The following is a 25,471-nucleotide window of genomic DNA, read 5'->3' on the forward strand; positions in this document are numbered from 1 at the left end:
GTCAGATACTCAAATTTAAAAGGTGCTGTTCACAAGTATACATGGTCCAAGATGTTGTCTTCAACAAGGCTTGGATTTAAAAACAAATATACAACAGATCATACTAACATGTTGAAAGTAAAATCACAAAGACTCACGAATCTAATCTCATTTTAACTCCAAATGATATTAAACATAAGAGATTCCTTTTGGAAAGGATGGATGGGTGTGTGCTCTAGAGAAGGAATCAAACTTCCTGTCAGCAGTTAAAAATCCCACATGCATGATATTATCAGGCTCCATTTACACCTATGCCGTGAATATTGGTGAAAGCACCGTTAATGGTATGTAGAGGTTTTAAAGAAAACTGTGCTGCCATCCTGACAAGTCTGAGTGTCAGACGATAACAAACACATTGTGCATGTATCCCAACAGCACGAGTGTGGATGTGGATTTAAAAAAGGAAAAGAAAGAATAAAGGAGACCTTACCAGGCAAACTTTATTAATCCACAGCAGTAAACAGTGCCTTTCTACTGTCAGTACTAAACTACCTCTGGTACTTCCACTCACACCTAGAAAACCAGATAACTTGAATTATATATTAACAAATACCGACATTAGAAACTTAAATAATATCATACAAAGTCTATTCTGAATCATTCCTGCAGAGGGAGCTGTGCCCCTGCGTTCTTCCTTTCAATAAGCACAGGCTTGGGTAAATATCTGCTGTTGGACATGCCAGGTTTCATACAAACACAGTCTGCATCTTCCATCAGAGTAAAACTGCAAAGTGAATCGAAGTCCAACTGGAGCGTCCGGCTCGTTTATCGTGCTGGTTCAACTGCAGGAGCGCACACACACGCACACACACGCGCACACCCACACGCGCGCACCCACACACACGCACACACACGCACACACACGCACGCACACGCACGCACACACACGCACACACAGTGCTGTTAGTTTGGATGAACCTTACAATAATTCAAGAAACAAAAGAAGACTTGGTGTACGAGGAGATGTCTATCTCTTCCGGCAGCTCGCCGATGTTCACCTCGAAGCGGTCCTGGACATCGTTGAGCGTGCGGGCGTCACCTTCATCAGACACAAATGTGATGGCCAGGCCTTTCGTTCCAAACCTGCCTGCTCGAGCAACCTACACCAAGACACCAGTGCAGCTGACCACATTACTCAGTCAGGATCACAGACTACAGCACAGTAGGGCAAACTAATCACAGTACAGGATAAGTATAAGACAATATAGTATGGCTTTGATAGAAGCCCTCTCCGTGTTCTTCTGGCATAGGTTAATGTTAGTGAATAAATGCTGTCCCAGAGTATTTGATCTGCCTTTTCTCTTCCGTACCCGTGTTTGTCCTATGAAGTCCTCTTTCAACAGAAGACTTCCTTCCAGCCTGGGTGCAGGACAGAGACCCTCCTTGCCACTCTTGGGATAAGCTACTACCTGCTCAGCTGATTATAACATTAATAAATGCCTCACACCTGTGTCTATCTAATAAAGAGCTCAGATTTCTCAGCATCTCCTTAAATATGTATTTGTACATCATCCAATAAGTCACAAATATGACCTTGTGCAGCTTTCACATATATTTCTATTACTCTTTTAGCCTGTCAGGTGAACAACACATGGATAGTCTCACCCTGTGAAGGTAAGTGTCAGAGTCTTCTGGCATGTCATAATTGAAGGCAATATTGACTCTCTCAATGTCCATCCCTCGTCCAAACAGGTTGGTGGCCACCAGGATTCGCCTCTGGAAGTCCTTGAACTGCTGGTAGCGAGACAAACTACAGAGGACAATAAGTGAAGCTTAGTCTGTGTGTCACATATCCTCACATTGAAAGTTTCATTATGTGTGTATTGGGCTGCTGAGTTGATCAACATCCTCACAGTACTGTGCAAATGTCCCCACTCATGTCTTTACATTTTTTTCTCCCAATGACACAGACCTTCTTGGAATTTTTGAAGTGGTCTTGAGTAACAGCTCTCCAGCTTCCTGAAAGACTTTCAAAGTTTTTCTTGGACATCAGCTTTTTTTGAGTGTATTTATGGGATTTTTGGTCACCGACATCAGTCAGACACTGATGCTGGATGAGAAGGACTGGCTCGTAGTCTCCACTTTAATTTATCCCACAGGTGTTTGTGACAGGGTGTGGTTTCTGGCTCAGCTGCAGGGGAGGGGTGGAGCAGTGCTTGGAGGAGGCTGAAGGCCACAGCTGTTCCTCATTGTTCCACCTTGTCTTTCCCTATTTAAGTAGCACGCTAAGTCCATGGGTGTAGAGAGTGGAAGGCGCAGAGACAGAGGAGCAGCTGAGTGTACAGTCATGTGTTCTGTCAGGCAGAGCTAAGAACTCTGTGCAGGCCAGTCAAGTTCTTCCACATCAAAGCTGCTTATTTATATGGAGCTTGCTTTGTGGACTTGTTGATTATCTGACAGGAGGACCACAACGTGCGTCTTCAACATTGTGTGTCTGACAAGGTGATCGGCAACACGGGCACCACAAGGGACTGTCCTCTCCCCTTTCCTCTTCACCATCTACACCACAGACCTTTTACTTTTAGATGATCCTGCAGTGGTTGGATGCATCAGTGAGGGTGATGAGTGTTGGGCTGTGGTCGAGCAGAATCATCTGCAACTCAGCGTAGCAAAGACCAACCGATTTAGGAGGACCGGGAAACCTGTGACCCCTGTTTCAATCCAGGGGGTCGATGTGCAGGACTATAAATACCTCAGAGTACACCTGATAATAAATTGTAGTGGGTTAAAAACACCACTGCACTCTACAGGAAGGGCCAGAGTCGTCTCTGAGGTCTTCAACATCTGTCGGACAACACACAGGTGTTTCTATGAGTCTGTTGTGGACAGTGCTATCCTCTGTGCTGTTGCTTGCTGGGACAGCAGGTTGAGGGTTTCAGATGCCAACAGACATCCTGTCACTCGTACAGTTTCCTCAAATTTTTGTGAAGGACCCAATGCACACTATGCTAATATTTGTGGTCATCAATATGTATGGAAAGGATCAGGAGGTCCAACAGTGAGTGTCTACAGCCATCGGTAAAACAAGGTAGGGTGGGTGATGTTGTGGGGATGGAGCTAGACTTTAATAAGGTGGTGTCTGAGAGGCGGATGTTGTCCAAGGTCAGGACAATGCTGGACCTCCCACCCACTCATGATGAGCTGGTCAGTCACTGAGAGACTAAGATTACCCATAATGCACCACTAAAGGACACAGGAAGTCATTCCTGTCTGTGGATATCACTCTCCATCTAATGCACATCCTCTACAGTGAAAATAACAAAATTAAGTTTTACAGTAAAATGTCAGTTATATATATTTAATCTCTGTAATATTCTGGATATTTACAATTGAGTTATTTTATAATGGAGCTAAATCATGATAGTAAATGGTAAATGGACTGGTTCTTATAGAGCGCCTTTCTAGTCTGAGCGCTTTACACAACTTGCCTCATTCACACAAGCATTTTCTTCGATGCTGTTTCTATGTAAGTGCTTTCTTGCACACTGCCAATGCACTAAAACATACCTGGATATAAAAAACACACACGGGACAGTCAGTCATGGCCTCCCCAAACCTTTGAATGTCCTTTGGGAAGCCTGGAGAACTGCTCCTGAGTACTCATAAAGGAAGCTGTCTCAGAGAGATCAGACTGTGTTGAAGAATACCGGATTCTGGCTTTTAATCTTGTCAGACCTGTACAGACTGTGTTTTAATGTACTATATTTCCTTTTACGGTATGTTTGCATGTTTCAATATATGACAGCACCATTGTCTTAACAATGGTTGGCTCAAGACTTTTGCACAGCACTGCATCTTAGAGCACACAACACCATAAGAACTAATGCTTTACCTAATATAAAGAATGACCTCACTTACCAGTAAAAGTTATGTTTGCGATGGTATAATCATCACAACGCATTAATTTAACAAAATAAAAGTGTCTGAGAGTGAAAAAAATAAAAGCCTCCTGCTTCCTTCTTCATAATATTATTATATAGTAGAAAGCATAAAGATGTGGGGTCCTTACTTTACAAAATAAAGTACCAACTGTTGTTGTGATTTGGTGCTATATAAATAAAACTGAATCAAATTGGCCACAAGAAAGAGACTGCAGCTGCATGGAGCTAAGCTCACTGTCAGCTGATTACATTTGAGCCATTTCCTAAAGGTTCACACTGAGCTTGCTATCCTCTGCCAAAAGAACAAGTAGAGTGAACACAACATGGCAGTTCAGTGTTGTCTGGAGTAATAAAATAGTAACAAACATTTATGGCGTCACCGCTCTCAGTTACCGTTCCACCTGAGGCATCCCTCGATGGATGGCAATCGCTGGAAAGTTCTGCTCCACAAGCAGCTGAGCCAGAGCTACACAACGCTGGACGGACTTCACAAAGATCACCACCTGAGCAGCACAGCGACACAATCACTCAGCTACAGTGGACATTAAGTCCTGTCGGCTTCCTGTGTGTGTCTGTTTCACTGTGTGCGCCCCTCGTCTGCACTTGGAGACAATCGATCATTAACAGCTATTTATTACTTTACTCTAAGTAGAATCAAAAAGTTTTCATGTAGAACAACACCAGGACAAAAGAGACAGAGAGAAACAGGACAGCACCGTCAGCCATGCTTTTTGACACTCACTAGCGCTCGACTTGTTTCTTTGTTCAGTGACAAGCTCGCAAACTGCACAAGCAGAACCTGTTGGATTAGCAGTTATGACACTGCTGTCCTGTTGGTTTCCTCCACGTTCTGTTAACTCTGCTGCTGACATGGTAACGACAGAACTCCAGTGAACTGCTGGCCCTGTTGTCAAATATACATGATTCAGGTATTAAAGTCTGTACTGGGCTGATATCTAACAAATACTGGGTGGGCGCACCCCTCACTCTGGTGGACCCTCACATACTCACATGAGCAAAGTATATTGTTTCCCTCACTCCCTCACACTGAAGCATAGTAAGGCCTTTAAGAGGACCATTATACTTTTCTGTCTGTACACACACATACTGTACATATCTTATTAAGTATTTCTTTAACTAAATGTGAGGAGATGTCCTCTGGCACACAGCCTAACCCTAACCCTTCTTTCTGAGAGGTGTAGCCAATCAGAAGAAGAATAGAGCCTGGTTTCAGGAAGTTGATGAGCTGAGGGGTTGCACACAAGTAGCATAAATAACATTTATTTTGATCTTTGAAATAACTAATGCTTCTCTAGCAGGATCTGCAAGTGTGTCCCACAGTAACATGCTTGTAAGACATGAACATAAAACGCAGCAATCTAATTCCCATCAACAGAAAAGCAAACAGACAAAACAAAAATGTCCACAGGGGGGTTACACTGTGGGGAAAGTATGGTGTGGGTACCTGATTGAACTCTAGTGCATCCAGGAGATCGAAGAGCTTTCTGTTTTTCTCATTATCCTTCAGCTTGACGTAGTACTGCTGCAGCCCATGCAGAGTTAGCTTGGTTTCGTCATCTACAAAGATTTCCATCGGCTGGACCGGCAGGAGTTTGAAAGGGAGGTTGGCAAGATTCAGGGAAGAGCACACAAAGAGAACACCAATCATAATACAGTGGAAGTGAAAAGGAAGCAGCGAGGAGACGGAGGGAAGGCTTTGGTATAGGTAACACACACACACAGTTGTGTTTTCATATCTCTGTGGGGACATCTTATTGACATAATGCTTTCCCTAGCCCCTTACCCTAACCATCAAAGATGAATGCCTGACCCTCAGCCTACACCTAACCATGACCTAACTGTGACCCTCACACTAAAACAAGATTTTGAGCCTCGAAAATCCCTTCAAATTTGTGGGGACGGGAACTTTGTCCCTATAAGAGCTGTTAGTCCCCACAAGTATAGTAAAACTCCACTTTTTGGTCCCCAGAAAGATAAGTAAACACACACACTTCTTTCTTGTGACTTGGACTCATGGAGGCTGAACATCGACTTGGACTTTGTTACCCACTGTTCCAGCAGGCGAAGGAGTAGTGGAGGTGTGGAGGGAGCGGGAAGAGGCATGGCAGATGAAAGTGAAGAGGCGTATTTACATCTTGCATGAACTTTCTGCAGACTGGACGGATCTCTTTACTCAGGGTGGCGCTGAACATCATGACCTGCTTCTCGTGGGGAGTCATACGGAAAATCTCTTGGACATCTCTGCGCATGTCTAAGGAAGAGAGCATTATTTACAGCGTATTACAAACTCATCTAGATGCAGTGACTAAAGATTCAATAATGATGACTGAAGGCCCTTTCACATATGCACGCGCTGCACTCTGGAACCCATTTGTGTCTATTGTTTGTGCCACACAATAATGATTTCCCGCTGCACCGAGCAAAGCAAAGCACATGCACACTTGTGACGTATTGTTGTGTGAGGAACAGAAACGAAGAGTACTGCTGCGCTGAGTTCAACCACATGATGAAGGAGAACATTCTGTACGTATCAGAGTTTGGTGAACTGTTTGCTGCAGGTTCTGCAGACCTCAGAGAGAAGCAGTGTTGTGGAAACAACACACTCTTCACCAGCTGGGATAGTTACAAAGTTTTCTTCTTTATGAACCAGCGATACATGTTTTTATCAACATTTGAACATAATAGGACACAAACTCTCCTCAGAGAAACACGTTTTGAAATGACAAGCAGTGAGTGCAGCGCACGGCCGATGTAAAAGGCCCTTCAAAAGAAAACATTTTTGCTTCACTTCGTACCAAATGAATTGTCAAAAACACCAAGAAATCTATGACATCACATTTGAAACAATTAATTCCTAAAGTTTTTGTACAGTATTGAACAATCATATCACCCAACATCTAAAACTGTTGTTACACTGAGAAAAATAAACCCTAAGAGCTGCTAAGTCTACGTAGGTTCTCGGTCATCCAGGTCATAGTAATCTAAGGAGCTATTAAACACATATGTAAGACTGCTTTCTTCCATTTGTGCAACATCTCTAAAGTTAGAAATATCCTGTCTCAGAGTGACGCTGAAAAACTAGTTCATGCATTTATTACTTCCAGGCTGGACGACTGTAATTCATTATTATCAGGAAGTCCTAAAAACTCCCTGAAAAGCCTTCAGCTGATCCAAAATGCTGCAGCAAGAGTCCTGACAGGGACTAGAAAGAGAGAGCAGATTTCTCCTGTTTTGGCTTCCTGTTAAATCCAGAATTCAAAATCCTGCTCCTCACATACAAGGTCTTAAATAATCAGGCCCCATCTTATCTTAATGACCTTGTAGTACCATATCACCCTATTAGAGCACTTCGCTCTCGCTCTGCAGGCCTACTTGTTGTTCCTAGAGTATTTAAAAGTAGAATGGGAGGCAGAGCCTTCAGTTTTCAGGCCCCTCTTCTGTGGAACCAGCTTCCAGTTTGGATTCAGGAGACAGACACTATCTCTACTTTTAAGATTAGGCTTCAAACTTTCCTTTTTGCTAAAGCATATAGTTAGGGCTATGGCTGAGCCATATTATACCGTTCATGGTATTACCGGTACAATGTTAGGCAACGATAAGAAAAGGAAATATCGCGATAGAATATGGGTAAAACGCGCATGCGCAGTTCCTTTGTTTTCATACGCACATGGCCGATTGTTGAGTGAAACGGATGAACCAGAATTGGTTTGTAAAAATGCTGCAACTTCAGTGATGTGGAACTGGTTTGGTGTTTGTCCCTCAGATACACAACAAAGCACATTTTTTTGTAGAACATGCAAGCGGGTCGTCGTTATTGCCGTATTTGTCGGACTAAGATGCTCGTAAATCTGGGAGTAATCTGGGTCCTAAACTTTGTCCGCTTCAGGTCCCAAAGTCAAACGAACACTGCAGCATCACTGAGAGTTAAAAACTGTCTAAATTCTTTCATCTTTAATAAAACGATCAGCGTTGCTGCTTTACCAGGTGTAACTATGAAGTTTAACTTCCAGGCATCCATGAAAACCGAATTTATGACATTTAACAGTTAGAAGTTAGCAGGAAGTTAGCTCGCTAGTTACCTAAGCATGATATAGCATGTTCCGACTGAGAGATTTCTGAAACATTCAAACGTACAGCTCTGCTATCACTTCCAACATATATTAAGACAGGAAACTAAACAGCAGTGACGTTTGTAGGGTTACTGAAGTTGGGCTAGCTGGTATATAATGATGTGCTACGTGATCGCTAGCAACACAGCTATGTTAGCATAACAAACACAGTGAAGCTGGAGGATGAACGCTAACACTTTTGCACTCGATAAAAGTTAACGCGAAGGTTCCTGATAGTTAGAGACAAATGCAATCGCATGGCAGGATGCTGTAAACGGACCAAACTTCAGTCAGGAGAACAACTGAGATAATCCATCCACAATACGAGGTTAGTCATTAATATACTGCAACAACATGGGAATAGAGCAGCTGCCAGAGAATTCAACATTAATGAATCAATGGTACAGAAGTGGAGGAAGCAAGAAGAATGAGTTTAATAAAGTTTGATTTCTCTGACTGCTTTGTTTTGCTTAATGTGTCTTATAATCCCGTGCACCTTATGGTCTGAAAAATACACATTAGACTTTTTTTATTTGGCACACTGCAGTTTAATGTAGCAAAGCACCTCTTTTTAACTTCAGTGGATATTATACATGGTTATGCTCAGGATATGTCAGCCCATATGTCAGCAAATTTGCATTTGCACTGTTAAATTTGTATATAGCTTTAATGCACATAAAAAACAGCTGCTTGTTTAAGTGAAAATAAATGGATGGTTTTTTTGCACTAGTAAAGTTGTGGAGTTGTATTTTGTCTCGCAGTAACTATATCATCAGTTATATCGTTATCACAAATTTTCAAATATATATCGTGATAAATATTTTCGGCCATATCGCCCTGCTCTAGTTAGGGCTGGATCAGGTGACCCTGAATCCTCCCTTAGTTATGCTGCAATAGACGTAGGCTGCTGGGGGATTCCCATGATGCACTGGGTGTTTCTTCTTCACTCACTATGTGTTAACAGACCTCTCTGCACTGAATCATCCTTGTTATTAACCTCTGTCTCTCTTCCACAGCATGTCTTTATCCTGTCTTCGTTCTCTCACCCCAACCAATCACAGCTGTCGGAGGTTTCTTCCTGTTAAAAGGGAGTTTTTCCTTCCCACTGTCGCCAAAGTGCTGCTCACAGGGGGTCATATGATTGTTGGGTTTTTCTCTGTATTTATTATTGTAGGGTCTACCTTACAATATAAAGCACCTTGAGGCGACTGTTGTTGTCATCTCATACTGTATATATAAAACTGAACTGAAAGCAACTGGATTTCTTTAAGTTTCTTGAAGACGTTTCACGTCTCATCCGAGAAGCTTCTTCAGTTATAAAACAAAATGGTGGAGATTCCCAGGTATTAATCCTTAGTGGAAGTTGTCCCTTAACCTCTTAAGGCCCGAACTCTTTCATGGCATGCATTTTTAATTTTTCTTTGCTATTTGGGCCCACCCGATGGATGTAAAAACAAAGAATTCCCAGATTTTTTTTTTTTATACCTGATTTTTGTTTCTGAGATAAATTAGATCCACATATGAGGACATTTGCTTTACATTTGGATAGAACAGTGGCAGTATAATGTCCTCGTAAGTGGATATCGGGCCCTTGTAAAACAAAATTTTGTATTTTGGTCTAGACAACCCAAAATGTGATGTCCACATATGTGGACGTCAGGTCCTAGGAGGTTAAGAAGGTTGTTGACCCACTATTGATCATGTCCCTCACCACACGTGCCATGGTGAGAAAAAAGGCGTGGATTATTATCGTCAGAGTTTTGATGCATGCTCAATCATCCAGGTAAGTAAATCCCAAAGGTTGATTCCGTTCACCTGGACATTTTGTGGGAGAAACGTTTCGTTACTCGTCCAAGTGACTTCTTCGGTCTCAGCTGACTGCAGGTTTCCAACCTTATAAACAGTACATTTACACAATGAGGGAAACTATTGGTGGGTGAACAATGGGCTGGGAGGTAATGACCATTAATCAAAGACCACTGATCAATGGCCATGAGTACCATTCACAGAGAGTTGGGGAATGGCTGCAATCACAGCATTGTAAGATGGTGACAGATGCACCCTTAGGCCCCTCCTCCATTCAGAGATGGTCTTTCCCTTTTCACGTAAATGGCCTCCTTGACTCCGCCCTCAAACCAGCGTTCCTCCCTGTCCAGGATGTTACATCCTCATCATTGAAACAGTGTCCACTGGCCTGTAGGTGTGCATAGACTGCAGAGTCCTGGCTTGACGAGGTGGCTCTGCTGTGTTGTAGCCAGAGGTTGTTTGGTTTCCCCGATGTATAAATCCTGGCACTCCTCCTGCACTTAACAGCGTACACTATGTTACTCTGTTTGTGTCGGGGGACACGATCCTTGGGGTGGACCAGTTTTTGGCGCAGCGTGTTTTGAGGTTTAAAAGCCACAGAGACCCGGTGTTTAGAAAAAATGCGTCTCAGCTGCTCCGATACTCCTGACACGTACGGGATCACTACAGGTTTTCTCTTGGGCAGCGGTTGTCCTTCTCTCCTGGATCAGCTGGAGCTTTCTTTAGGAGCCAAAAGTCCAGCTGGGATAACCACACTTACTCAGGGCCTTCTTGATGTTCTTCTGCCTCCCTGGCTGCTGTGTCTGTGGGGATGGTGTTCGCTCTGTGTTGTAGCGTCCTGATGACGCCCAGTTTGTGCTCCAAATCACAGATGCCTCATTAAATTTTATTAGGGAAAGACTGATAGCCCTCAGTGTTTTATTAGATACCCTAGTGGTATCAATTTCACACCCCTATGTCGCTATGTCCTTGAGTTATCACTTCACAAATTTGCGTGTCCAGGCCGCCCGCCTCGCAGGGTTACGACAATAAAAGTAGCAGTTGTCATCAAAATAAAAGCAACAAAGTCATGCTGCATTTGTTTAGCTGCCCCCTCTGCCTCTACAAAGGTGGGAAGACGCTGGTGCCATGATCTTTCACAATCCTCCAAATTTATCTTTAACTGAGAAATTTGTTTCTTACGCTTTATTCTGTTTGTTGTCACACAAGCACAGCAGAGAAATCCACTGTGTACATTTAGATTTAGCTAGATATATGTCAGGGGTGCTCAATACGTCGATCGCGATCGACCAGTCGATCGCAAAGGTAGTATTGGTAGATCGCATGGCATTAAAAAAATAGATGCCAGCCTATCATCCATCCCGTCACTTGATTGATACAGGGAAGCCAGTCAGATGACATCAGATTTTTTCTGACGCTTAGGTCGCTGCGCATGCGCAAACAGCGGCGCGAAGTGTAGTAAAACTGACAAGCTAGTCAGCGAGTTAACTCCAATTTTTAGCTCTCGGTTTTTTCTCTTAAACCTGGCCGTCAGCAGCTACTGTCCGGACTATGCATCCCTGGCTGATTCAATTCAGTGCAAGTCATCAGAGTAAACTCAGGTAACGACAAAAAATTTACATAGTTAATTGTGTTGTGAAATATTGGATATTGCAGTTATGCATGTATATACATTGTAGATATAAAGAATCCTCAATATATTTATAAATAAGTATATGTTTTGGATTTTTGTAGTGGGTAGATCATTTTGACTTGGTCATTTTATAAGTAGCTCACATGCGGAAAAAGTGTGAGCACCCCTGATATATGTCATGTATACGTTACTGTTTATTCTCACACCAATCACACCCGCAGTACAATAACTTCTACCACCAGCACCTTGGCCTCGAGTTGTCAGCTGTCAAACACTTTATTATCCTGGGAAAAGAAAAGATGGATACCTCATGATCCTTATAAAAATCACACATTACAGGAAAACCACAGACTCATATTTACTGCTGCAAGCTCCCCAAGGGAGGCAGGAAACCTTCACACAATATGAAAGGAAACTGGACTCCATACATAAAAACCACAAAGCTACCACAGTGAGACCACAAAGCTAATGAGACAGAGGTTGGTTTGAATGTTATCTTATCCTCTTCTTTGTTTCTTGGTTTTAAACACTGGCACATATTTGGATCTGATTTTGCTTTAAAAAGTGGGTTGTGCCACTTACCAAGCTGCTCGAGCATCTTGTCACACTCATCCAGGATGAAATGTTTGATGTGATGCAAATTGAGCGTCTTGCTGCGCGTCAGTGCCAGGATTCTGCCTGGTGTTCCCACCACAATATGAGGAGAGTTTTTCTTCAGCTCCTCTTCATCCTTCTTTATAGACAGCCCTCCAAAGAACACTGCCACCTGCAGGAAAACAAGCATACATCATACTGTTTGAGCTGGGAGAAACTGATGTATGAGTTCAAGCTGCTTTACCTTAACAGTGGGCATGTACTTTGAAAATCTCTCATATTCCTTGCTGATCTGAAACGCCAGCTCTCTGGTATGGCACATCACCAGGACAGAGACCTGCACATAAAAATGGCAAAGATTAAGATATAGTATCAACTTAATTCACTATGGGATGTATTTACTGCACTATGGTCCTTGAAAACACGATGCATCTGTAAATCTGAATGTACACTGTTCTTTTTTCCCTGCACACTACTGCAAGTCTTTCGTTCAAACTCAAACAGCCCACAACTCTTTACCAAGAGTTCTGCCAAGTGGATGGTAATAATTAAGAGTGACTCAAACATTTTTTCTCTCATCTGGATGTTAGCAGTTGGTCAGTCAAGAGTTGTGAAAAGCCCTAATCACAACATCATGGAGTCAACTGACTCTGTGACTGCCAGGTAAAAGTCGGCATTTTACACAAAAGACACAACGCAATATCCTGAGTTTGCTTTCAGATTTGTTTTTGAGCCTGTTTATCTAGATATGAAGGCTCCACAAGTACAGAACAAATGTGCTCATTAGCTAAAAATCAGCTGTAAGTAGAATCTAAAATGAAAATAAATGCAGAAAAGCAATTAAATGACAGTTGTTACAATATAATAAAACACCTTTTAGCTCTGTCCTGGCTGCTACACCTCACCTGACCGGTGATGGGCTCTAGCTGCTGCAGGGTGGCAAGAACAAACACTGCTGTCTTCCCCATCCCAGACTTGGCCTGACAGAGCACATCCATACCCAGGATTGCCTGAGGGATGCATTCATGCTGAACTGGAAGGAGAACACATGAGCAGGAGAATTTCAGCTCATTCAGGATGCAGCAACCAGAAACCAGTACTCAAGCCATTTCTTTCACTCCCAGTTCAATGCAAAGTTACCTTTAAAATCCTTTAATTATTTCACAAAACTCTCTGTGGTTTGCCCTCCAGTATACTTTCTCAGGGTCTTTCAGAGTCAGAACTCTCAGGTCATCACATGCACATCTCTGAACTGTTCCCAGACTTAGGTCTACGGGTGCTTTCAGCATCTGTGGTCCTGTTCTTTGGAGCAAGCTGCCTGCTGACCTGAGGTAGGTTACAGTGGTTTGCGAAAGTATTGGGCCCCCTTGAACTTTCCCACATTTTGTCACATTACAGCCACGAACATGAATCAATGTTATTGGACTTCCAGGTGAAAGACCAACACAAAGTGGTGCACACGTGAGAAGTGGAACGAAAGTCATACATGATTCCAAACATTTGTTACAAATAAATAACTGCAAAGTGGGGTGTGCGTAATTATTCAGCCCCTGAGTCGATACAATAAATAAATAAATACTAAATACTAAATACTTTGTAGAACCAGCTTTTGCTGCAGTTCCAGCTGCCAGTCTTTCAGGGTCTGTCTCTACCAGCTTTGCACATCTACAGACTGAAATCTTTGCTCATTCTTCTTTGAAACAGCTCCAGCTCAGTCAGATTAGATGGGCAGCGTTAGTGAACAGCAGTTTTCAGATCTTGCCACAGATTCTGGATTGGATTTAGATCTGGACTTTGACTGGGCCAGTCTAACACATGGATATGTTTTGTTTTAAACCATGGCATTGTTGCCCTGGCTTTATGTTCAGGGTCGTTGTCCTGCTGGAAGGTGAACCTCCGCCCCAGTCTCAAGTCTTTTGCAGACTCCAAGAGGTTTTCTTCTAAGACTGTCCTGTATTTGGCTCCATCCATCTTCCCACCAACTCTGACCAGCTTCCCTGTCCCTGCTGAAGAGAAGCACCCCCCCCACCCCCCCCACCCCCCCCAGAGCATGATGCTGCCACCACCATATCTGACAGTGGGGATGGTGTGTTCAGAGTGATGTGCAGAGTTAGTTTTCACACACAGCGTTTTGCATTTTGGTCTCATCTGAGCAGAGCAGCTTCTTCCACATGTTTGCTGTGTCCCCCACATGGCTTGTGGCAAACTGCAAACGGGACTTCTTATGGTTTTCTGTTAACAATGGCTTTCTTCTTGCCACTCTTCCATGAAGGCCAACTTTGTGCAGTGCACCACTAATAGTTGACCTGTGGACAGATTCCCCCACCTGAGCTGTAGATCTCTGCAGCTCGTCCAGAGTCACCATGGGCCTCTTGGCTGCATTTCTGATCAGCGCTCTCCTTGTTCGGCCTGTGAGTTTAGGTGGACGGCCTTGTCTTGGTAGGTTTACAGTTGTGCTGTACTCCTTCCATTTCTGAATGATGGCTTGAACAGTGCTCCGTGGGATGTTCAAGGCTTGGGAAATCTTTTTGTAGCCTAAGCCTGCGTTAAATTTCTCAATAACTTTATCCCTGACCAGTCTGGTGTCTAAATCCAATCGAGAATCTGTGGCAAGATCTGAAAACTGCTGTTCACAAACGCTGTCCAGCTAATCTGGCTGAGCTGGAGCTGTTTCAAAGAAGAATGGGCAAAGATTTCAGTCTGTAGATGTGCAAAGCTGGTAGAGACAGACCCTAAAAGACTGGCAGCTGGAACTGCAGCAAAAGCTGGTTCTACAAAGTATTGACTCAGGGGCTGAATAATTATGCACACCCCACTTTGCAGTTATTTATTTGTAAAACATGTTTGGAATCATGTCTGATTTTCGTTCCACTTCTCACGTGTGCACCACTTTGTGTTGGTCTTTCACCTGGACGTCCAATAACATTGATTCATGTTTGTGGCTGTAATGTGACAAAATGTGGGAAAGTTCAAGGGGGCCCAATACTTTTGAAAGCCACTGTATCTGTATGCCTACGTTCAAAAACAGGCTTAAAACCTTTTTATTCTGACTGACCTACAATGAGACTCAAAATGTGGTTTTAGTGTCAGGGTTACAATTAGGATGTAGTTAGGCATTCATTTGTCATGATTAGGGTAAGGAGCTAGGGAAAGCTCCATGCACTTGTGTCTTCACGTATTGATTATTGTAACGCTCTTCTTTCTGGGCTATCAAAGAAAAGTTTCAGAGGTCTACAGATGGTGCAAAATGCAGCTGCTTGCATTTTAACAAGAACTGGGAAATTTGAGCACATTACCCTGTGCTGAGATCTCTTCATATGTTTTTTGTTGTTGTTTTTTTGCACCATTTCCAAGCACTTTGTTCTCCAATGTGTGCCTTAGTCTTGTTTTGTACATATTCCTCTAGACTGTACATATGGCTATGTTTGCCATTTATTCCTGCTCTCTATTTACATTTTATTCCAGCACAGCTGGTGTGGAGCGCCTATACATTTGTTGTACAATGAATGGCTATTCTATTTAGCTGTTTTCACTGTAGGTTTACAATGATTTAGATTGTAAACTGTGGTGGGGCGTGGCCTGCGGTGCCGTGCGGATGCACCCTGCCGTGCCACATCCTGGGTTTCGGCACCAGTGTGGTGGAATTAAGGCACGGCGGTACCGCAGATCTGTGTTTTGAGCCATTTTTATTCAACATTTGTCAAACCACCACAACCCCACCAACCCCTGAGTCCCCATGTTTTAACATGGCGGGCTTGACTGTGGATGCCGTGCAGGTGCATCCGCACAGCACCGCAGTCCACGCCCCACCACATAAACCTACACAGATTTTCATGCTTTTATCTTCTGTGTTCAGCACATCGAGTTTGAGCATAATGAAATGTGTTATGTAACTAAAATTACCATTGCCAACACACCAACCCACCACAGCTCTGTAAAAGGAGGAACTAATCTTTATCAGACGCTTCAAATACAGAGAGAAGATAAAAAAGTGAATAAAATCAGCAGCGGTTGTACCAGTTCCCAATTTTCCTCCTGGCACCAGTTACTCACCCTCAGACGGATGTTCAAACCCACAATCCACTATGGCTCTCAGCAGTTCAGGTTTCAGTAGAAAGTCTCTGAATCCAGAGGAGTGAATGGACACATAGGAGCCCTTCACCCCTTCCTTCCTTATCGACATGTCACTTGCACCTCCAACATCTCCAACATCTCCAACCCCTCCGGCCTCCACCTCATCATCTTCATAGTCCAACAGCTCGTTATCTACGTCGTTTTCTGTCATCCTGACCCTGCTGCGAAACAAGAAAAACAAATAATGTGTATGAAACTTCAGGAACAAAGAGCTTTTAAACTTTTGCAGTGCTAGAAGGTTCAACATGGCCAAAAATTATTGGAGTCAGCATGTGTGCAAATAAGAGCCAGCAGCTTAGACTTCAGAAGGTTGGGCTTGTTTTACTCCTGGTTCGGAGACGTCAGTCAGAGCAGATGTCCTTAATCTAGCTATCTCAAGCTCATGCTCTGAGTGCAGCAGCCCAATCCCACCTCCCAAAGTCAAATCCTAATCAACTTCAGCTGCCACGATTACGTCGACTATCAAAATCATCGACGACTAATTTAACGCGTTATTTAAAGCTTTGCAAGATCCCAAAAGACACAGGAATAAGTAGTAGGATTTAAGAGTGTAATAACGGACTGAAACAGAAGATGGTAGCACTGCATGCACAAGGATGCCAGCTGCCGTTAAACCCCAAAGAAGAAGAAGCTGTGTCCAAATTCAGGGGGAGCATCCTTCGGAGGCCGCATTTGTGAAGGCTTTCCAAATACAAAGACTTCTGCAAATGCAGAGGGGAGGAGCTCTGCTGTCTCCAAACTGTGGAGTAGAGCGGATAGCTGTGTACATATATACATATACATACATATATATATATACACATACACATACATATATATATATATATATATATATATATACACACACACACACATACATATATATATATATATATATATGTATGTGTGTGTGTGTGTATATATATATATATATATATATATATATATATATATATATATATACACACACATACATATATATATATATATATATGTATGTGTGTGTATATATATATATATATATATATATATATGTATGTGTGTGTATATATATATGTATATATATATATATATATATATATATATATATATATATATATATATATATATATATATACACACACACACGGTTCGATATTTTTTCGATACAAAAAAAATGTTCATGCATTTTTAATTTGTCATTTATTAAAATTATAAATATATATTTTAACTCAAAAGTAGTTTTTCAATTTAACCCTAACCCTTGTGCGTGTTTTTTATTTTGACAGCGAATGCGCACCTGCGGACCACTTATGTGCAGCCCTGGTTATTTAGCTCGTCATATTGCAGCCACAGAAATTATTTTGTCCATGAAACCATAAAGCTGCACTTTCTTTTTGCCTTATAGTTTGATTTGTCATAACTTCTCCGTTTTGTGGTAAGCTTTTCTTTGGCTGTCACTTCTTCACCCTGACCTGTCTTATTTGGCTCAGCAGAACTAAAATGCTTTTACACACTCACTCACATAAGCTCAGCGATTCTCTGTGCGATCAACCTCTCACATGTTTAAGCTGCGGGAGATTTCACTTGTCATGTTTGCATAGTAAGCTAACGATTAATAAGACGATGTCAGAGGAATTGGTGCACAAATTATCATCACTCACAGATCAGTGCTGTCGCTCTCTATACACAGTTCGCACGATTGCAAAGTGAAAGCAAAAAAACAAGCGCAAATTCAAACGCGATTTCAATATGTCACATATTGACAGTGGCTCACCGATGCCAATGACATAATTACCCAGCTACATTTCTGAAAGAATGCAAAAGCATTGACATATATTTTTCCTTCCTACAATAGCCCGACGGGCAGGGAAGAGATAGATTTTGGTAGCCCGACTGAAAAAATCGCTAGCCCCGGGACGTCGGGCTAGCGATATTGCGAGCCCTGTATCTGATTGAGGAATCACTCATCTTTGGAAAAGAGAGTTTATTACAGAGAAATGTCTCTTTCCAAAATAAAAGCTATACTATCCGCTTCTTCTGGGCTATATTCTCAGCAGCATATTAAACATATCAGGTCCCCATAAGGAGAATCATGTGCTAACAGCGGTCTAAATGACTCGGCTAAAGTTAGTAGCATGCTTGTTGTTTTTGTCTTTGCACTAGGATGATGTCGGCGTAAATGTGCAGTCATATTCGTTGTGTTCCCACTAGTGCTTTCAGGTTAATCTCGTTGAAATGACCTTAACGCCACAACACGGCAAATCTCCGTTAACGAGCTACCGCCGATCGCTCCGTGCATGGGGCTAGACGGCCAACACGTTAATGAGCTAACTGCGCTAACACACTAGTTCACACCAATGTAATTGAGCATTGCATGGCACATCCAACATACTGTTTTACTTTAGTCCATGACTCGCTTACCTTCAGGGTCATACGTCACATGAAAACCAAAATAATTCCAAACGCCAGATCTGAATGAGAGTGGGGGAGGTCCATGTTAAAAGGAGAGCTTAACTTCTGTCTCGCTAGCTTGCCCTGCGCTCTTCCTTCTGACTATGCTGTCTGTGTTGAGCGCTCAGTGGATCTGCGCTGGACAGTGCAGCCTAGGCGGAGTAGTCGAACACAGATTCACTGAGCGCTCAACACAGACAGCATCGTCAGAAGGAAAGTTGATAAAATAAATTACAAATGTTGTATTGTTCGACACATATGCGTACCGAACCGAAAGCACTTTATCGAACGGTTCAATATCGATACGAATATCGTTGCACCCCTAATATATATATATATATATATATATATACACACACACACACATATCACTGACTTTCAGCTTGTTGTGTTTGTGGATATATGACTGACTTTAATTATTAAACATTCGCACATAAATAAGTGACGTCATATTCAGCACTTTTGACAGTTCACTCTTCGGCCGCTCCATCTTATTAGGGAAAGTCCACATACATAAATGTAAATTTCAAAACTCAACCCCATCATTTAATTTGTTTTTGATTGAAACTGAATATTACTTAAACTCTCTTAAACTTCCAATAAAAAAGGTTTATCATTGATTGAAGTTCATTCAGAAATGTTTAACGAATGAGCTGTCACAACTTTCAAGTACAAAGTTGTTATGAAGTCTGTCACATTCCCCCCTTTTTTTCTTTTTTATCCTTTATTTAATTGTCCTTCTTATTTCATTGTACTGTATATTGTTACTCTTATTTGCCTTGTATGTCTACTGTACAAACTGAACTGGAATGACTGACTGTTCGCTTTATAAGTTCAATAAAGTTTGGAAACAAAAAAAACCTCTTCGGCCGCTCCCTTCTGCCGTATTTTGCGGCAAAATTATCCACACCCACTGCCGCGCTATGAATTGTGGGATATATGGGACCACGAAGCGTGCACCGGACCACGCTTGATATTTGGGGAAATCGACGGCGCATTTGGAGTATGCATTTGAAGTGCACTTCGAATTGGGACAGCCGTCGTCGCGTGGCGGTGACGTAACCGCACTTGAAATGCGTACTTCAAGCGTGCAGACCCTGAATTGGGACACAGCCGATGTGATGGGTTATCCTTGATGGAGATGAGTGTGACCTCTGACCCTCACTGACTCAAACACCTCCAAATTCTGACCAAAGATGCTTCCAGGCTTTTGGATTAGTGTTTAAATCTTGCTGGCAGTGATGCTGCCCCTTCAGCAGACAGCAGCAGAATAGATGCACTCTCTACCACAGGATGTTAGAAGATCTCCAGCATCTTGCTGCACACATTAAAGGATCTGAGCTTCCTTAGAAAGTAGAGTCAGCTCATCCCCTTCTTGTACACAGCATCACCGTTGGGCCTTCAGTCCAATCTGTCATTCAGGTGACTGTGGTAACCCTGTATTACTAACCACCACATCAGACAGGTTGGCCCACAGCCGTACAAACTGAGGCCTCTCAGACAGATAGTGAGGAATACAAGATACAGCAGAATGGATCCATCCTGGGTTGTATCCGCAGCTCATGGTGTTGCTGTAGTAATGGCCTGGAGGATAATTTCTTGGCATGGTTTGTGGCCCTTAGTATCAAATGAGCATTGCTTAAATGCCACAGCCTGCCTGAGTACTGTTGGTGACCATGTCCACCCCTTTGGGGGATAGCACACCATGTCACAAAGCTCAGATAATCTGAGACTGGTTTTTTGAACATGACAATGAGTTCACTGTACTTAAACGGCCTCCACAATCACCAGATGTCAATCCAATTGAGCACCTTTGGGAGATGGTGACAAATCTGCAGGAACTGTGTGATGTTATGATGTCCACATGGGCCACAGTCTCTGAGGAAATGTTTTCAGCATCTCGTTGAATTGTTGGTACAAAGAATTCAATCAGTACTAACAAAGTGTACAAAGGTTACAAAGTGTTTTGAGTGAAAGCAGAATACTGGTACTGTCACACTGGTGCCTATCCCAGCTGTCTTAGGGCAAGAGGCAGGGTACACCCTGGACAGGTCGCCAGTCTGTCACAGGGCTAACACATAGACACAGATAACCAATCACACTCACGGGAAATTTAGAGTTTCCAGTTAACCTAACCCCACTAACTGCATGTCTTTGGATTGTGGGAGGAAGCCGGGGTACTCAGAGAAAACTCACGCAAACACGGGGAGAACATGCAAACTCCACACAGAAAGACCTCGGCCTGATGGTGGAACTGAACTCAGGACCTTCTTGCTGTGAGGCAACAGTGCTAACAACTGTGCCACCCTGCAAAATTTATTTATATTGCATAGATGAGCAAACATGAGCACATTACCCCTGTTCTTGCCTCCTTACACTGGTTGCCTGTCCATTTTAGAATTCATTTTAAAATTTTATTGCTTGCTTTTAAAGTCTTAAATGGCCTGGCTCCTTCTTACCTGTCAGACCTTTTACACCAATACACTCCACAAAGGTCTCTCAGATCATCTGACCAGTCACTCCTTGCTGTCCCCATGTCGAGACTGAGACACCGAGGGGACCGAGCTTTCGCTGTTGTGGCCCCCAAACTATGGAACAAACTGCCCCTCCATATTAGGCTGGCCTCAACACTTGAAATGTTTAAATCACTTTTAAAAAACACACTTTTTTTCAAAGGCTTTCTAGGAGTATTATCAGAGTCAGTTTGTAGTCAGTTTTTAGTCAGCTGTTGGTCATTCTTAATCTTTTTACTTTGTTAATCTTATTCATATTGTTTATTCTACTCATGTTTTGATATTTAATATATACACTGATTTATTTTTATCTTCTTTTTCAATTATATATTTATTTTGTTTATTGATTTCATTGTATGCTTAATGTATGGTTTTTAACTGCTATCTCTGTTTTATTATTGGAAAGCACTTTGGTCAACTTTGTTGTTTTTAAAGTGCTATATAAATAAAGTTGGATTGGATAAATGCCAGAATAGAGGTGAGTGTCTAACATGAGGCACCAACTTTTACAGCAGGCTAGAATTTCTATAAGGACTCCAGTGATGTCCACCACCTCAGTTTGAAGACATGAATCAGTCCACTGTGCTAAAAATCAATTGCCTGGTTTCATTTTGAAGGAATATTCCGGAACTTTTATTTTTATTGTCGCTGAATATTAAATAGCTATAACCACACACGCAGTTATGGTTTGACTTTTGAAAGTTCAAATCCAGCAATACTGATGTCTTTAAGATTTCTTCATCACACTGCAGATCATTACCGACATGAAACTACGGACGCCATAAAACTGGGACCATCCCTGATCTCTGTTATTTACTCGAGCTCGTCTGATATTATGGCAGCTCACGTAAACACAGCGCACATGAGTGGCCGTTTTAGCAATAACCGTAAAAGCAAATCCCAAGTATTCTAAACAGCTAGCTGTCATTAGCTCAGCGGCTAACAAACAACTCATCACATCTCACTGGAACATCTCACGGCTCAACATTAAACTTCAGAGAGGTGACAGTCATGTTGCCGCAGGTACTGATAACGTGCACTGCCTACAGTTCTTTTAATAATCGACATACCTTCACTACGAGAGAGAAAAGTCAACGTCTGTTTAAAGTAAAGCGCGATTGTTAGCGCGTCACAATGACGTGTAGAATGCGACGGACAACCAACCGCTGTAGGACCCCACGGTGTGTAACCATGCAGATGCCAGGCTGAAAGTAACAACAGGGAGTCTTTGCTATAAACCGCGTCTTGTTTAGATTGCCAACCCTGTAAAGACATTGAACGGTAAGTCATCAAAGTGTTTTGTTAAAGCTGAAGGCTGACGACGAAAGCTGAACACATGGTTAGTTGACAGTTGCGGATTTGATCGATCTTCACGTGTTCAAGTGCCACGCGCGGTGTTTTGCTCCAGCGAGTGTTAGACAACAAAACAACATTACCGCTTTAACTTATTTTGGAAGGTAAGCTCTAAAATATGTATCGACAAAGCAAAATAAGTCAGTATAAATGTTTTATTCGATTCCATTTTACAGTTATTAATGGTATCAAAATGTATAACAATAATACTTCGCATGAAACAGAGATGTCGTGTTTTGGTGGTGGTCCGAACTTCTGCCCAGAGTGTGGGAATGTTCTTCCTCTCCCAGGAATACCGGACGTAGTGTGCTGCCCCGGCTGCTCCTTTAGGATCCCTGTATCAGGTAAATTCCATATCAGAGTTTATGTGTGAGCATGAGCAGCAGAGATTTTGCTGCTATCTCACTTTTTGTTTTTCTCATTTCGCTTCCATCTTGATATTCCTGTGATATTTATACAGCCTGTACAAATGAAGTGGCAGAGCAGCTATCTGAGAGCTATCTGCTGTCCATCTTTGGATCATTTTAGTTTCTTGCAGCAAGTGATTGTATTTTTATAAGCTCAATATACAGTATTGTGGCAAACGGATTCACTCACTCATCCAAATCACTGAATTTGGTGTTTCAGTCACTTCCATGGTCACAGGTGAATAAAATCAAGCATCCAGGCATGCAGCCCGCCTCTACAAACATTTGTGAAAGCATGGGTCGCTCTCAGGAGCTCAGTGAGTTCCAGCATGGTAACGTGATAGGATGCCACTACATGTGGCCTTCAGATTAAATCAGAACAGTGTGCAAAGAGCTTCATGGGATGGGTTTCCGTGACCACCAGCTGCATCCAAGCCTTACATCACCAAATGCAATGCAAAGTGCTGGATGCAGTGGTGTAAAGCACGTGGACTCTAGACCAGTGGAGACCTGTTCTCTGGATTGATGAATCACGCCTCTATTTCTGGCTATCCGATAGATGAGTCTGGGTTTGGTGGTAGCCAGGAGAGCGGTTCTTATCTGAATGCATTGAGCCAAGTCTAAAGTTTGGTGGAGGGGGGGTTTATGGTGTGGGGTTGTTTTTAAGGATACTGCACTGATAACACATTAGTGAGTGATAAGTGCACAGATGATTTCTTCTCTGCTTATTCAGAGTTCTCAGGTCAGGAGATCTATTCTGCCGTGGTGTTTAACCCTGTGGAGCAGACGGCTGTGTCTCAGGATGAGGAGGACTCTGAAATGAAGGGTGCTGTGGTAAGTGCTGCCTGTTTGCTGCCTGCTGAGTGTACTGCATGATGCCAACAGCTCTGTGTGCTACTAATAAGCTCTCTGCTTCCTGTAGATTGACAGGCGCTGCTCTCGTTGCAACAAAGAGGGTATGATTTACCATACCAGGCAGATGAGGTCTGCAGATGAAGGACAGACAGTCTTTTTCACCTGCACACACTGCAGGTAATCATCATGAGGTCACCATATGTTGCTGCTGTTGTGATTGTTTGCTCATCGTTTCATTTTGTCATTGTAGGTATCAAGAGAAGGAGGACTCCTAAGAAGAGGGTCCTTTGCATCTCCCCCCTCCTGCTTACTCAGCTATTGTTGAAGACTGCACAAAAACCAGTTTAAACAGAGCTTACAGTAACCTTTATTTTAAACTTGAGTTTGTACAGTTAGGATTGAACAACATTTAAGTTTATGTGACTGTTGTACAGCTGACCACGTCAATAAAAACTTATTAAAGCAGCATTCCTGTTTTTCTCTTTGGCTGCTTGGATGCACAGCGCTGATATATAGTCGGCAGAAAGTTGTGTGTGAATAAACTCAAGCAGGATTTCAGCAACACCATATTCTTGTCCTGATGGAGCCCCCACTAATTCATGTAACTGAATCAGAACAGGTGAAGCAATATTGAAATGTATCAGCTTTATTTTGTACAGGTTTTTTTTTCTGCACTAAATAAACTTTGTATATTGTTTAGGTGATCAAAACAAACAAATGTGTGCTTACAGCTAAATGTATCCATATTTAATGCCTTTTAGGTTTCTAGTATTTAACGTCTGTCTATGAGCTGACACAGCTAACCTGGCCTGTTTGGCTGAAGGTTGCAGCAGATACAGGAATAATGTCCATAACCAAAGACATCAGTAACAACTCTGACTGAGACCACTTAGGGCACTGATTGAAGGAATCAAGGGCGTAGATTTGGTTTTGGCGTTGGTGGGGACGGATGATTCAGCCACCGAACCCTGCCCTGTTTCCTTTTTTTCCTTTTTGTCTTTGCTTCTTGATAAAAAAGGAGAAGTATACTTGCCTACACATGCTATTCTACATGCTTTTAAACCATTTAAAATCACAATTCATAGTTTTACATGTGAATGATATAATGTTAAATTACTATTTAAAAAAATGACTAAGTATTTTAGACTTTAGTTTACTTCAGTCATATTCCATATAAATCAGGTATCATACAAAAATAAAAATAGCTTCAAATACAGTCATGACAATAAAAGAATATGACTTTAAGACTTAACAGCATTACTTCAGTTACACCAACATCTCTGATACATCAGCACTAAGGGAACACTGAATGACCTGCTGGTTTCTGTCCATAAAACTACTCGTCTAAGATTACCACAAAGTAAAAGATCTCTCAGCAAAATTATGCAACATTTTAGGCACTATTGCCCCGATTAACTCGGTGAGCTGGGACTTTTTATTCTCAACATGAACTACTGTTACAGCTACTGGTGTCCCACACAACAACTCAATGTCCACTATGTGAAGCAGCCAAACACAGGCCTGCTCCTCTCACTAACAGAGATAAACTGCTGACATGTTTGTTTTACATCTATACTGTCCAGTCTGTCCTGGTGGACACACAGCAGCATTGTTTAATCTCATTTGAGTCATTGTTGACCTTAGCCATGTTTTTAGTCTTCTGAGAGCACTGAAGCTTCTTTCAGCCTCAGTACCTGCGTTTTATCCTCAGATT

At 42.3% G+C, this 25,471-nt stretch overlaps 2 protein-coding genes across 11 annotated transcripts; one reads left to right on the forward strand and one right to left on the reverse strand.

Moving 5' to 3' along the window:
• Positions 1-461: 461 nt before the first annotated feature.
• ddx39b (DEAD (Asp-Glu-Ala-Asp) box polypeptide 39B) lies at positions 462-22,331 on the reverse strand. Of its 8 annotated transcripts, XR_013095165.1 has the most exons (12): positions 21,089-22,205; positions 16,137-16,378; positions 12,989-13,116; positions 12,328-12,420; positions 12,072-12,255; positions 6,074-6,192; positions 5,386-5,517; positions 4,314-4,423; positions 1,645-1,789; positions 1,350-1,456; positions 1,038-1,139; positions 801-821 (listed from the first exon to the last, which is right to left on the reverse strand). XR_013095165.1 is itself a non-coding variant. In XM_076879158.1 (11 exons), exons 1-11 carry the CDS (start codon positions 21,163-21,165, stop codon positions 753-755), a joined length of 1,401 nt encoding a protein of 466 aa, XP_076735273.1. In that variant the 5' UTR covers positions 21,166-22,205; the 3' UTR covers positions 462-752. The 8 variants fall into 8 exon arrangements, 6 of the variants coding, with proteins under 6 accessions (XP_076735273.1, XP_004573690.3, XP_004573691.3 ...); XM_076879158.1 differs by lacking the exon at positions 1,350-1,456 and having other exon boundaries at positions 462-821; XR_013095164.1 differs by having other exon boundaries at positions 800-821; positions 1,350-1,789.
• polr1h (RNA polymerase I subunit H) lies at positions 22,273-24,225 on the forward strand. Of its 3 annotated transcripts, none has more exons than XM_012915540.5 (6): positions 22,273-22,423; positions 22,487-22,599; positions 22,720-22,839; positions 23,636-23,736; positions 23,825-23,934; positions 24,008-24,225. In XM_012915540.5, exons 3-6 carry the CDS (start codon positions 22,722-22,724, stop codon positions 24,030-24,032), a joined length of 354 nt encoding a protein of 117 aa, XP_012770994.1. In that variant the 5' UTR covers positions 22,273-22,423; positions 22,487-22,599; positions 22,720-22,721; the 3' UTR covers positions 24,033-24,225. The 3 variants fall into 3 exon arrangements, with proteins under 3 accessions (XP_012770994.1, XP_012770995.1, XP_076735276.1); XM_012915541.5 differs by having other exon boundaries at positions 22,292-22,423; positions 22,526-22,599; XM_076879161.1 differs by having other exon boundaries at positions 22,298-22,599; positions 22,722-22,839.
• The last annotated feature ends 1,246 nt before the right edge of the window (positions 24,226-25,471 follow it).

The sequence above is a fragment of the Maylandia zebra genome, linkage group LG22 (genome assembly GCF_041146795.1).
Source record: "Maylandia zebra isolate NMK-2024a linkage group LG22, Mzebra_GT3a, whole genome shotgun sequence".
NCBI lineage: Eukaryota > Metazoa > Chordata > Actinopteri > Cichliformes > Cichlidae > Maylandia > Maylandia zebra.

Coding starts and splice junctions, on each gene's coding strand:
- polr1h (XM_012915540.5), top strand. CDS start 22,722: ATGTCGTGTTTTGGTGGTGGTCCGAACTTCTGCCCAGAGTGTGGGAAT. Junction 22,840..23,635: donor CTTTAGGATCCCTGTATCAG/GTAAATTCCATA, acceptor CTGCTTATTCAG/AGTTCTCAGGTCAGGAGATC. Junction 23,737..23,824: donor CTGAAATGAAGGGTGCTGTG/GTAAGTGCTGCC, acceptor TGCTTCCTGTAG/ATTGACAGGCGCTGCTCTCG.
- ddx39b (XM_076879158.1), bottom strand. CDS start 21,165: ATGGGGACAGCAAGGAGTGACTGGTCAGATGATCTGAGAGACCTTTGT. Junction 13,117..16,136: donor GTTTGAACATCCGTCTGAGG/GTGAGTAACTGG, acceptor TTCTCCTTCCAG/TTCAGCATGAATGCATCCCT. Junction 6,193..12,071: donor CAAGATGCTCGAGCAGCTTG/GTAAGTGGCACA, acceptor TCTCTTCCTTAG/ACATGCGCAGAGATGTCCAA.